The sequence below is a fragment of the Lonchura striata genome, chromosome 3, assembly GCF_046129695.1.
Source record: "Lonchura striata isolate bLonStr1 chromosome 3, bLonStr1.mat, whole genome shotgun sequence".
Lineage (NCBI taxonomy): Eukaryota > Metazoa > Chordata > Aves > Passeriformes > Estrildidae > Lonchura > Lonchura striata.
In genome coordinates this window covers 7,256,477-7,270,674 of record NC_134605.1, presented here as the reverse complement: position 1 = coordinate 7,270,674, position 14,198 = coordinate 7,256,477, and the positions used below count along the sequence as shown (strand labels likewise).

General features: G+C 41.3%; 1 protein-coding gene across 1 annotated transcript in view; it reads left to right on the top strand.

The window, feature by feature from the left end:
• TTC7A (tetratricopeptide repeat domain 7A) overlaps positions 1-14,198 on the top strand; it is a 170,066-nt gene that overhangs the window by 38,221 nt on the left and 117,647 nt on the right. The window contains exons 9-10 of the mRNA XM_021552353.2: positions 4,762-4,899; positions 5,293-5,376. Of these exons, the coding sequence (XP_021408028.1) occupies positions 4,762-4,899; positions 5,293-5,376 (222 nt within the window). The remainder of the gene's footprint in view (positions 1-4,761; positions 4,900-5,292; positions 5,377-14,198) is intronic.

Below are 14,198 nucleotides of genomic sequence, written 5' to 3'. Positions count from 1 at the left end.
ACATGTAGCATAGATATATGTGGTCATATTTAATATGTAATTATAAGTGGCTGTTTTGATGAATTGATATCTGAATTGGGCACCAGTAACTTGTGGTCTGTTGCTTACCAGAAATGAGACAGATGGCATGTGGTTCACAAGGGGGTAAGTTTTCATTTGCTGTGCTTCTGGCCTGAAGTGCAATGAGTTGTAGTATCTCTCTGAGAGGAGTTTTGAGAGTTCCTGGGGCAAGGTTTGTCCTCCCTGTTCTACCCACATGCCATTTTCACAGCAGCTGTGCAGTCAACCCTTAATATTTACTTTGTCTATGTTAGTGAGGGAAACCTTCAGGTGCTGTCTAGAGATGAGCAATAACTTAGGCAGAAAGTCTGTAGCCTCTTGCATTGAACAGGTTCTTGCCATTGTGAAGGATTAATTTATTTTGTTGGCAGTAGAGGCAAAACAGCCAGAAGGGAGACCCAAAGGATATAGGCTAAATATTCCCCAGCTCTTAGCAGAAAAGGCATCAATTGCATGATTTCAAAGGCCTGTTGTCAATCTTACACACAACAGCATTTGTTTTTCTCTCTTAATGGTAGTATTGAATCACACCAATTACATTATTACAGTACATTGTGTAAAACATGCTGCTGTTCTGTATAGATGGGTTGCAGTGGATCTGGCAATTATGTCTATTATGAAAAGACACAAGTTGAACATTCGAATGCCCATGATTAGGGGGCAGGCAGCAGGCACTCATTAAAGATTTTAATTGCTTTCTTTTTCTTCTTTGGAAAAAAGCAGGGGAAGCCATGTTTCAAAGTGAGCAATTAAAGTATACTTCATAGCTAATTGCTGTGAGAAGGGACTGCTACATGGAATATACTCTATTGTAATTCACATGATTACTTGACGTTTTATTAAGAAGCACATCTTTGTACTGTGGTAAATTTAATTTTCTGCAGTGTAACTGTGTGCGTAATAACTGCTGAAGTAATGGCTGTTTGGATTTGCTGTGGCTCTTTTCCTTCCTTCCTGAAATAAACAAGCCATAAATAAGCATCATTGATGTACAGCAAATCCTCTGTGGATGGGTGCTTATCTAGTTTGCAGGTAAGTGTACTGTGTGTGTGGATGGGCAGGTCCAAGACTCAGCACTGTGGGTGCTCAGAAAGGCAGAGCTGTTCCCTACAGTGGCATTGCTGTGTTTTGGAGCCAGACTGAAAAGCCCTGCTGACCCCCAGGGTCTGTGCCCTGTCAGGTTCAGAGACACCACAGTGAGCTGGAGCCCCATGGGCTGTGTCACTGGGCTGTGGAAAGGGAGGCTGAAGATGCTCAGTGGCCTAGGTCTGGGCTGACTGCAAAATGTGTCCAGTCTCCCCATATAGGACTGGTGTCATGTCTGAACCACCACCTACATCCACAGCTAATTGTGCCCTATGCATCCCAAAATATCCCAAGTGTGATGCATCTCTGGGTTGCTCAATTACCTTGGAATACTTTAAAAAAAAGGGGCATTGACTGTATAGTTTTGCCTTTATAATGTAAATGATGCTAATTCCCAGTAGTGAAACTTGTGTTGGCAGCACTGTTGACCTTCTCCATCCCACAAAACAGCCTTGAACAGAGCTTCTCTGGGTGTGGCTTTCAGTCTCTCTCCATCTTGCTTGTATGCTGTGAGGCATGTCTCTGTGACAATGGGAACAGCTTAAAGGAAATAGTCATAGTGGGGGTGTTGAAAATATATTTGTAGCTATGTTTTACTGCTGCTAATAATAGGGAGGAAATAATGCAGTAGGACAAATTGAAGTTGCTGCTTAGGTTTGGGATACACTGCTTGAGACCAGTGTTGTACAAATAACCCTTTTTCCAATTGTTTTCAGGAAAATTAGTGGTCTGAAACAAAAGAAAACACAGGTATTTAAAAAACAGTGTTAATAGCTTAGAATTTTGCATTCTCAAATGCAAAATGAAGTGTCACTCTGTGTACAGTTCACTCAGTAAAATTCCCCATCCCACAGAACAGGTGTATTCTTTATTGCAGTAACTCTGCAACTGTTTTGCCCTTGTACTTGCTGGTGGCTGTCAGAATTTCTTACTGAAAAATTAATATTTACAAAAACATAAACAAGGCAAAAAAAAAAAAAAAAAAAAACCAAAAAAAAGAGGTTGGTAATGATCTGAGGGACAGCAGCCTGCCTTCTGTGAGAGGCAGGCCATGGAGACATGCCAGTTTCCTGAGTGGGTTTCAGGAAATAGTGATTCATATTCCCTTCTCTGACCTCTGTATGTACATGGCACCTTGAGCCTTACTTAGGACAGTGATTTACCTTACTGTGTTAGGCACAATCCATATTCTTGCTACTGATCAGTCAGTTTTTTTATGAGGTTTGTACCTTTTGGTTTTGGGGTTTGTGGGATTTTTATGTCTCTACTATAATATGGCCTCTTGATTTATTTTTTTAGAGCAGCTGGAATTAGCAATTTGGAATAGGTTCAGTATTGAAGAAATTGTTGAGATAAAAGTAACAATGAATTTGCTAGTGGCAACTTTTATGCATGGAAGCATAGAGAGTGATAGATAGCAAAGACCTTCTATGGCTTTGACATTTAAAAGCTTGAACAAAATCAGCAGGTTTATGACCTTCTTGGAGAGAATATTCATCATACCTATGCATATGTTGCATTTAACTGCTGTCTGCTTGGGTAAAGTATGATATATACACTATACAATTTTAGAGTGTTGCATCCTTGTAATATGCCCTACATTCCTTCTTTTGCAGGATTGGGGTGTATTATTTATTCTAGTACCAGTATCTGTGGCAAAACATGATGGACAGTCATGAGTTTTGATTAATTTTATATCCCTGCTAATGTATCTACTTAAAAATTATAGCTTGGTACTTGATGGATATGCAAAAAAGCATTAGGCTGTAGCTGACTGTAATGGGAGGTTGTTGATGAGATGACAGAGCATGGGGGTGCTATCTCAGCAGCTGTTTGCTACAAACAATTGTCATAACAATGTAACCAGTGCAGAAAAAACAGTTAATTGTGTGTATGTGGGAGGATTCACTTGGCAATAAGGATCATACAGTATATGGCTTTACTTAACTCCTTTTTCCCTTTTAAAGTGATAGTCTTATGTTAAATCCAAACAGAGCTTAAACATGTATTCATTTTTTTTTTTATTTCTGCCAATAAAGATAGACAAGCTATGCCTCTGTACTCTTGCAGAATTTTGAAAGTAATTTTCATTCTGTTGTGCATTCTGTTGTTCTGAACTATTTTTTTTAATCACAAATTGCATCTTCTGCAGTAGCATGAAAAATAAAAATGCCTTTGTGGCTGCAGGAGTTGTTGTAAGTTTATTTGGGCAAACACTGGACTGGGTCTGATCTGTCAGCTTGCCTTTAACTGCAGTCACCATTTAGCTCTTGGTGGAGACTGTGTTAGTTGTCAGTAATTTTGTTTGCAGTCTCGGCTGGAGGTTGTGATGAAGAGTGCTTGGAACTGGGGCATTACACAGATCAAATCATGATGAAACAGCTGCAGCTTAATCACAATGAAGTATGTGTGGGCTTTAAGGGCTGCATATTCTGGAAATTTTTATTATGTTTAATTCCCATGTTTAACCTTTTTTTGAAAAAAAAAATCTCCCCACAGTTAGAAAGAAATAGGTGTAAGATTATAGTTGTATTGTAAAATAAGTCTCATAACCTTCATGTTTCAAGGAGGGAACATTTTGTTTGCCTTTGCTCAAGGTGAAATTGCTGGCAATTTTCTTAATTTTTCTGATCTTTTAGATGTCTAGACTTGAGTGTCTGATGTTGCACCCCTTTCAGCTGAGGAGCCCAGGGCAGTGTGTCTGTGCTATCAGATGGTGCTCAGCACTGCCTCTCCCAGAGGCTGGGTAGTCTCGGTGAGGCTCTCTGTGTTTGGAAATCAGAGGGATTTTTCCGTTTACTCTGGAATTGTAATCTCCCTCTTTTTGCTCAGAAAAGCACGAAGGGCTGGGATTTGGAGATAAATCTGAGTCTGTAGCATGTGGTATTTTGGGACATCCTTGGAAATTGCTGAACTGATTGTTTCTGTCAAAAGTAATGCTTCTTCTTGATCTAGGCCCAGAAATGTACTGATAGATTAACAAAATTAAGACGTATTTTATATATTTGAAAAAGACCTATTCAGTATTGCATTGCTAAAATGTGTAATTGCTTTAAGTTGATGACAGGCGAATCTGATTACTTAGGCAACCTGTTCAAATTTAACAATAAAAGGTCAGTCACAAAAAAGAACAACAAGCATTGATGCTATTGTGAAGAAATCTAGTGTAGACATGGAAGACAAATTATCAACCTTGGAAAGAGTTATCATAGTTGCAGGCAATTGAAGTTATAAGGAAGATACTTTAAGAATGGCCTTGAATTTCTAATTAATTAGAAAATAAGGAAGATACTTTATGGATGGCCTTGAATTTCTAATTATTGAGGAAATGGGATCTGGTAGATCTGTTCCATAATGTTCTAATTCTGAAACCCAGATAAGATATGTGTAGCAGTTTCTTCCTGTAGATACAGTTATCTTCTTGAGCTTCCTTCAGGTAGGTAGAAAGCACCTCTGTGGAAACACCTTCCTTATGTTGGCATAAACTTTTAAAAGAAAAAAACAAGTGAGATGATTTTAAACAAAATGCTATGCGTGTTGGGTGCAGCTTCCTATGGAGGAGTCAGTTGTGTTTTTCTCTCTTGGATTCTGATGCCTCACTTGTGTGTGCGCCAGGCAAACCGGGACGCAGTGATCAGCCGAGCCCCAGAGCAGCAGGATGACCGAGCCATCAGCCTCCGGGATGCTTCTGCAGTCTACGACCTCCTGAGCATCACGCTGGGCAGAAGAGGGCAGTATGTGATGCTGTCTGAGGTACCTCCCCCGGCCTCTGCCCCTCCAAACACTCTGGAAAAAACTTCTCTTTGTGGTGGCTTGTCGGGGAAGGTGAAAATGGAGTGTGCTAGTTAGCAATCAGCAGAAACAGCTACAGAGCTGTGACTGCCCAGGCCAGAAATGCACACAGAATTGTTTGAGACATTAATTTGTATGTAGGCACTTGAACGAAGTATCTCCCTTTTGAAGTGATGGTGTACGCTAGCAAGTCCCATTAGCTGAGAAGTGTAAATGGTGTCATTAAAAAGAAAAAATCACTTGGGTCTCCAGGGCCACAACAGATTGTTTCCTGACCCAAGCAGCAGTCTCGACAAAAGGTGTAAGGAAGAAAATAAATAAAGTCTAATATTCGTTTTGCAATTCCTTTCTCAGTGCTTGGAGAGAGCCATGAAGTTTGCATTTGATGAATTTCACCTCTGGTACCAGCTTGCCCTGTCCATGGTAGCTTGTGGAAAGGTAAGGTTCAAACGAAAGGGCCCAGAAAGGACCCTTTTTCTTCTGAAAGAGTGGATCTGGATTACTTGTTTGAATGTGTCATGTGTGTTTTGGGACTAGATGCCAGCAGGCAGGTCTGTGAAAGGACAGTGCTCTCCTTTTAGTCTCTGATTGCACTTTGTGATGAGGGTTGTGTGTTTGGTATTGAGTACTGTTCTTTCTGTGTAGTGTTCTTTTCTCATTACCAAGGAGAAAAATGGATTTTGTGCATAGCTGTGGGTTGAAAAGCATTATACAGCTGTCCATTGTCTGCAGGTTCAACATAAATGGACTTAGTATAAGAAAGAACTAATATCTAAAACTGCCATCAGTTCACTCTGTGTCTGGGCAGTTGACTTAAGCTGTGGTTTTTCCAGCCATTAAAGGAAATGTAATTTTTTTTTTTGTAGAGAGCTTGTAATGTTTAATGTTTTAAACCTTAATATTTTAAATCTTTATCCATATTTATATGAAATGCTTGGTGCAAAATATACTCTAGAAAAAGAAACAATGGGAATGTTGGCATGGTCATGTGTTTCAGCATAAGTGTTTTTTTAAAATTAGTGTGGTGTTTGTGAAAGTCATTAGTAAACCACTGAGATGGCTGGAATGTGGTTATGAAAAGTAGGCAAAGATAACAGGAGCTTTTCTTTATCAGTCTTAAAAGAGTGGACTTCCTGTAGGAAATGTAGATGGTACGAAATGTAGCCAGTTTATTTTAGAGTCCCCACCAACACGTTTGGGAGGTATGAGCAAATTGATGCTGTGCAGTAGTAAACCACTTAATATTGTCCTATATTCTGTGCTCCTGGAGTGTACAGGAATCCATGTGGATCTGAGTGGAGACCACCAGCTAGCACTCATTTGCCAAATTCCAGCTACTACTGGTCTTTTATGGCTATGAGCTGAGCTGGAAACAGCGGCCTTGGCATGGAAATAAGGCACGAATCTGTGCTTTTGCAGAGAAATTGTCTTGTGAGGTATAAGTGGCTGCAAAGCTTGGAAGTGGTCTGAAAGAATTCTTTCACTTCCATGAGCATGGGCAAAGCCTTATGTTGGAAGATGGTCTGGGGTTAAGCATTCTGCTTCCAAAACAGGGTAGAGCGATGAGAGAAAGTCTAATAAAGAGCATCAGATGTGACTAAGGGTATAGTAAGCAGCACTATGGAAAGTCTGAAATGATTTTTTCACCTTAAAGGGTGAAAAAAAAGTCTGAGAGAAGTTTTCAAGAGCTTTTAAGAGGAGGGGTTAGTCTTGTCTGTGGCGGTTAGGACAAGATGTGATGGCATCTTACTGCAACAACACAAGTTCATGTTTCTTATTAAGAGGCAAAAAATAAGGATAGCAGAACACTGGAAAAAGAGTGCCCTGTGGATTATATGGAGCCTAAATCAGTGGGGATCTGTGGAACACACCAGGCAAAGCTGTGGCGACCCCTCTGTGAGACACTAGGGGTGTCTCTCTGGGACCTTGCAAACTCTGACTCTGTTCTGGAACTCCAGAACATGGAGGCATTGTCCCCTTTTAAACATAACATATATGGCTGATTTATGAGATACCAAAGCTTTGACAATGCATTTTAGATCAGCAGGGAGCTCAACAGAGATCTTTAGTCAGAAAGAGCTTCACAGATTGCTACAGAAGTCCAGTGCAAGCATTTAAAAATCCAGTTCCAAGCTTGCAAACAGTGGCCAGACTCAATCATGAGTAAGGAAAGCTGAAGGTACTGGTGGAATCCTTAAACAATGAGCTTGGTGCCATGGTGCTAATACCTTGCACTGACCTATGTCAAGTGGGGCTTACATGTCATGTCCAGCTCACCTTGGAATTCAGCTGGGGTTAACACAGTCCTGCCCTCTGTGTCTTTGCAAATCCTTCAAGTACCTGCTTGAACTCTTGATACTGGACACAACAGTGATACACAGGCCATGATAGAAAGGCACAGAATCTTACCATGAACATGGGGTTTGTCTGGGAGTTCTGTAGGCTTTACAAGTTGTGTAACCTGGTTCTCAACAGCAGACAATGCTATAGCTCTAGTAATCTGCTGGGGAGCAAGTGAAGATTTTTAACTGTTGATGTTTGAGAGTGAGTGTATACAGAGAATAATTGTGCTTCAGTCTTTGGTTAGCATAGGTTAGCAGAAGTGGGGACTGATCTTTAGCTTTGAACAATTTGCATGGCAGTTCCATTCTTGTTCACTCTGTGTTTGCATACCTCTTCACCTTCCCTACGTGTTACAGAATATTTGTTACTTAGATATTTGTGTTGCTATTTTTTATTTTTATCTCTGTACTGTCCCTGTCTCTGTACTTTTCAGATTTTCAAGTACACCATGTCTTTTTGCCTGTACTTTAAATATTTACAAGGTAAAATATCCTGATCTTGCCTACTGATGTAAAAGTGCTAAATGTTCTGAGCCCTATATGGGTCAGAGGGAATTCCCTTACCCAACAATCCCATCTGTGCAGTATTTCACTTCTAATCCCAAAGTATTCCCTGAAGATTCCTGTCATATACTCTGCAATGCATCATCTTGCTAATGGGAGATGTGGCATACATTTTTATATTGCTTTGCAGCTTGATAGCAGGACAGAGTTCATTTACAAGCAAGTGCTCCAGTGTAGCAGAAAGAGCTGATGAGAAAACAGTGTGGCCAGTCTAGACTGCAAAATGCAGAGTGTACTTGAGCTTTTATAGGTGAAGATCTATTTTCACCTGTCTCAGTCACAGCCAATTCATGATCTCATTTCTTGGTAATGAAACCTCACATCCTGCAGCATTACTTGTTCTGCAGTACAGCAAATTGCACTCATAAATTCTGGGCACGACAGGAACAGTTTTATCAACCTGTAAATACTGGAAACTTTGGTTTCTCTTTTTTTTTTAAACATGTTTTTAGGATTTTCAATTCTGACCTTCTTAAAAGTGCCATAAAATCCTATCTTGCCCTCTCTTCTACAGTGAATTTGACTAGAGGTATGTTTAATTTGTATATTGAGATTAAGTCAATCAAGTCAGATTTCAGTGTAGCTTCTTCTTCTGCCAGCCAAAAAATTGCCAAGTGGTGATTGTCATTTTTCACAAGTGATCAGTCTGAATGTCAGGCCAGACACCTTGGCTCATTACCACACGTAGGCTTGAGTTTACACATTATTCTGAAAAGCATGTGTCTTAACAAAAATAGGCACATCACTTCAGTGAGTTCCTACAGGCCTTGGGGCTTCCTAAAACTGTAAATGAAAAAACTCAAGGAAGCATAACCTTTCTGTCTGTCTTTTATCCACTTAAGTGGTGGAAATAATGGAGTGGTAGCAATTTTACTTTCCTGTGTTTCTCAGAAACTTGCATCTTAAGAGAGATGGTGTGGTCTGGTTGTTTTTTAGCCCATTTTTAGGAATGCCTTTTATATTGAGCTCTATTCACTGAACAAGAGAGGCATGTATATCTAAATGACAAATCCCACCATTATATTTGAACTGCTTTTGTAGGCAAATTTAGATGGAAAAGGAAAGGAAGTGCTGGCAAAACCTAGACAATGGCAAAGATGTGGTGGGCGATGTCCTGTGTCACCAAGTGCAGTTCTGAATAGGACAGAGATGTTTAAAGCATTCTAATGCAACAGCCTTGTTCCTGTGGTGCTGAACGCCGAATTCTTCACAGATGCTTTGAGTTGCTTCTCCTGGTAATAACCTTGGCTGTGTGGTAATATCAGCTGGAGGCTGAGTGGGCACTGCAGCTCCCTGCGTGGCCAGGCTGGAGGCTGAGTGGCAAGTGGTGTAATAGCCTGGTGCCATCTGGCAGGGTCCTCGGGCAATGAGACGAGCCACTGTCCTGCTGCCAGGGTAAAACCAGCACAGACACTTGCATCTGCTCGTCTCAAGATTTTGAAAAAGTGACCAGTACTGAGCAACATAAGGAAAGGAAGGACCAAACTCTCTTTCACGGCGTGGAAAAGACTTTGTAGTCTTCGTAGCAGAGGAGAGAGCTGCTTGGGGTAGATTTCTTCTCTGCTGCTGCTTTCCAGCTAATCAGTTTTCCCTGGAGGTCATGGAGGTTACCAGCACGTAGTTCTCCTGGAGACTAAGGTAGCTCTACTGACATTTCTGAACTTGGAGGCAAAATTATCATAGTGTCTAGATGATGTATTACAAGCACAAGGGATGTGTAATAGGGTCCTTGTGCACTCGCAAGCATTTCCTTGGCCTTGGATCAGTTGGATCAGTTACATACTCCTTTTTCAGGTTTCTGTCCCCTTCCACAACTACTACTCTCACACAGAGCCTAGCCTGGGTGTCCCAAAGTGTTGCTGGATCTCCCTGGGAGTAGAGAAGTGCATATAGTGAGTAGGCTCTAGCTTAAATTTATGGCACTTAAGATCTCCTAGATCTGCATTATGTGTGTTAAAACACATGCCTTGGACAACATGAAGCAACATTGATGCCTGTCTGCTGCCTACCACACAAGGAGACAAGATTTGTGTTTAGTGACAATAACTTGCCATTTTCATAATAGTAGTAAGGGAGGGATTCTTCAAGGATAGCAGTGAAATTATTCTGTGAACACTGAATTGAGTCTGTGTAGTCTAAAAGGGCTGGGTGCCCTAACTGAGCCATTCAACTCTCATGAAGCTTAATCTTTAAAGTACAGTGGATGTTTATTGTTGTTAGTGTATTCAATGCATGGAAACATTTTCATAGTCATATTCAATGTCTCTGCCTGAAAAAAACCCCACAACACAACTTGGTTAGTGAGTGAAGAGCTTTAGGATGTGTGTTTCTTAAGAGGAGTGAGTAGTAATATGGCCTTAAGCCAGATGAAGGAAGGCTGGAGTATCTGCTAGGAGAGGATAGTTTGCTTTCACCCCTCAGCTGTTTACTCACTGGAAGGCTGAAGTCCCTCGGGAGTGAGTAAAGGAAGATCTTGGGAACAGCTGAAGGGTCTGTGGGGAAAAACCTCTGTGAGATCTCAGTGGAGCTGGAAGCAAGGAGTGTGCTCAGCAGGCCTGTGCTGGGGTTGCTGCTGGGGGTTTGGTGTTCCTGTGGTGCCTGCCACAAAGCTCTCCAGCCCTGCAGAACATGGCCAGCTCAGTGCTTGCCTTGAAGACACAGCAGCTGTGTGAGTTCAGAGATGGCTGCATTGTTGCTGACCCTCCCCAGCCCCTCAAGCCCATGCTGAGGGCAGCACAGGACCAGTGGTGTGCACTGTAGATGGACAGACTTGGCAGCAGGGGATGTAAGCTCCAAGCATGATGCCTTGCGAAACGAGGCAGCTAAAGCTGCTTTCAGCTACACAAAGTACTCCTTTCTGCTCTTAGCCATTATGTGTGTACCTCTTTAAGGCAACAGGGAAGAAAAAATCATGCATGTCTACCTGAATGGTTTTCTTAATCATGTAATGCTCCAGGAGGTGTCTGGTGTTGTATAGAGGGAAGTAATTGAATCCTTCTTGGCATCTGTCATTCAGCTGTGTTTCGGAGGACTGAGCTCCAGCTTTTCCCACAGCCAGCCTTGCAGTGTCACTGTGCTCCCTTTGGCTGCTCAGCAGTTGGAGGTACTGCAGTCTTGCTCAAAGCTTGTGCTGGCAGCATTTTTAAGGTTTTGAAACCAGTCTTACACAGACATGAACTCTGATTTTGGAGCCCTTAGCAAGTTGCTGATACACACTGGTCATAGCCAAATAATGACAAGCTAATGTCTGAGCTGCTGCTATCTGTGCTGCACCCAGAAAAAGGAATCCTTCCCCTTATTTAAACAGTGCAGCAAAAGCAGATGTCTCTGAGTGCTTCAAGGAGCTTCAAATTTGACTCAGCCATGCCTGTATTGCCAACATGCAGCTTTCCAGAAGGTTAGAAGGAAAGTTAAAAATATATTTAATACATAATTCTGCAGCAACAGCAGACAAATTTTATGATTTAGGCTGTTCCTTCTGTTGGAATCCTTGCAAAAGCTTAGGCTGGTTGCTAGGCAACTGACATAAAAAAAAGTACATTTCTCTTTGTATTGCAGACAGGAACCTTGGGAGCAGCAGAGGCCTCGGATGGCTCCTTAAATAGCATTGCTGGGGAATGAAAGTTAAAATATTGAACATTCATTGGCTAAAGATCCTGTTACAAAGGTCAGCTATCTTGGGGATATTCAATAGTTTGGTTTCCTTTGGTGCAAAGGAAAGATTAGAAGGGAGTTTGCCTGTGTGCTGTAGATAGTACAAAAAATGGAAATTTCCTAAGATGCCTGACTGTTGAGCAGAATACCTAGGTGGGCTATATAATTGCCTTCAGGCTTAACTCTCTTTTCTTGACAGAAAGTGTGAAGTGAGGTGTTTGTCATATTAGCAAGTACAAATGTGTGCTTATAGATCTTAGAATGTAAGAGGTGCTTTTAAGAGGGAGTATTTGAAGCTGCTTAACTCCAGTGCTCTAATTTGATAAACACAAGGTAAAAGGGAGGGAATCAGTGCCTGTGTTAAGAGAAGTAATGTCTTAGGGGAATAATGTTCATGCTGAGATTCACAGAAATCTCAAAATTCAGTGGAAAGCTAACAGCAAAACTACTGCTTCCGGAGTTCTCAATTGCTTGTTCATTCTGTCATCTTTCTGTGTCAGTTCAAGGTCATTTATATCTAAATGGCTGTGAATCCCAGGACACAGGGAATGAAAATTCTTGCATTGGGATGAAAGATTTCCTCCACTTCCCCACAATCCCTTTGAAATAGTGCAGTTTTTAGATAGGATGATGCAAGAAATACAGCAGCGCTAGTTGTGGAAATTCATTTGTGTACTAAAGTGCCAGGTAAATTGAGAATGAGGCTGTCTACCAACCCACCATCTTGAGGAACATTTTTCCTTCTGGCTGAAAAGTAGCAAAGAAGCAAAAAACTAGGGAGGTTTATGGAACCTGTGCAAGAGAAGAGCAACTGTTCGTGGCATGCCGAAAGTCTATCAGGCATTATTTACTGTCTGGAAATTATTCTTCCTTTTACTTATATCTGCATTTTCTTTATCTTCTAAGTATTAAATGGCTCTCTTACTTCCTTCCTTGGTTGCTTTGGTATGATGAGAGAGCAAAGGAGGGGAAAGAATGGAAATTGTGTTGGAGTAACCCAGAAAAACCATTTGGGCAGCATCTGTGGTTTACCATAACTGATGGCAAATTCTCTCGAGCCATTTGGAAAAGGAAGAAAGAAGATTAACTGTAGGATGTTCTTGGTTCACTTCTGCTCATGTGCAAGCATCTTTGAGCAGTGTATGCCTCCATGCTTGATTATTGAATTAGTAAATAGGGAGTGGGAGTTGTGTTCTGTGTTTGGATAGTTGTTTTTCTTTACATTTTACTCCCTTATAGGATTCAAAACCATGGCTGCCATAATTATGCAGGGGGAGGTGTCCTCTCTATTATTCTCCTTCCCCAATAGCTTCCTTGTGATTCCTTGCTCTAGATGAGAGGCCAAATGAGACCCAACTTTCTGTAGTCCTATGGAACTGATTCTAGTGCAGTCATTATAAGCCAGCAATTAGCAAGTTAAATAGAAACACCATAAATCCTGGCTTGAATTATTATGTGAGCCCCTCTGAAGCTCAGAATCAGGAGTGGGAAGCATGTACTCACTTGAAATTCAATTTCTGCACTTCTCAAAATATGCCTCACCAATAAATCAAATTATTATTGCCTTGCAGTGAATCTCACAAACAATGCACTTGGCTGCCTGGTCCACCCACACTAAGTGAAAGAATATGTACATTTTAATTACCAGATTATTTCAGTGTTGCACAAACACTTTTTCATATTCAATATTTTTACAAATCAATGATATTCAGTAATGAGTGCTTGATATTTTTTCCCTGGCTATTAGTTTGTAATTAGTATCTTTAAGAAACCTTGATATGACATGTCATACCAGTCTCCTCTAAGTAAGGTCACTGTGGGAGTGGGATGTTATTTCTCCTGTCATTCCTTGACTAATGTTTTCATCATCTGTATAAAATATCTGCTGAGTAAATTTTTCAAGGTGCAATTATATAATATCTCTTGAATTTTTAAAATGCAGCTGGGGAGAAAGTCTTCATGTCACCCTGCTTCTAAAACAGCTTCTGCTCCATATGTTTAGTTGCAAATTTTATAAACTTCTTTAAAATGACATAACTTTGTAAATGTTTTAGGAGCAGTGCAGAAACTGTGCTTCTTGTTCTGTAAATCCATGTTCAGAAGCTCTCAAGTACACATGTAGTAGAGTGACTCAACACCTGAGGTGTTTGGGTGTGGGCACAAGGTGGGACGTTCTCCTGTGCAGCATTCAGGAGTCACTGCTTTGCAGTGGCCTCCTGATCAGGCTTGGGGCAGGACAGACATGGCAAGGGCTCTGTGGTTTGAGGGTTTTGGAGGCTGTGGCATTGGCTTGTCCTGCAGACAGGGAGGGAGCAGAGTTGAGGAACTGGCAAGGAATGGGTGGTGTCACTTCTCTTCTGCTGTAGGTCCTACAGCTGTGCCCCATATTAAGTCAGGCCTGTCACTGCTTTGGTTTGTGCTAATGCTGGTTGTGCTGATCCACAGGAGAGCTGCCACCAGCTCCCAGGTGCCTCCTGCTTTCCCTGCAATTGCAGTGCTGGTGGAGAGCTGAGAAATGACCACTGGGCTGAGCTTGTGTCTGTTTTTGCAAGTGTTGGCTCTGGACAGTGTATGGCCTTTTACATATCTGGCCTTTGCAGTTCACTTTTGCATGGTGAGAGGACAAAGGTTGATGGGCTTCAGCTGCAGATATACTGGCTGTTATGGTGCATATTGTCCTGCTGTCACTTTTTTTTTTTC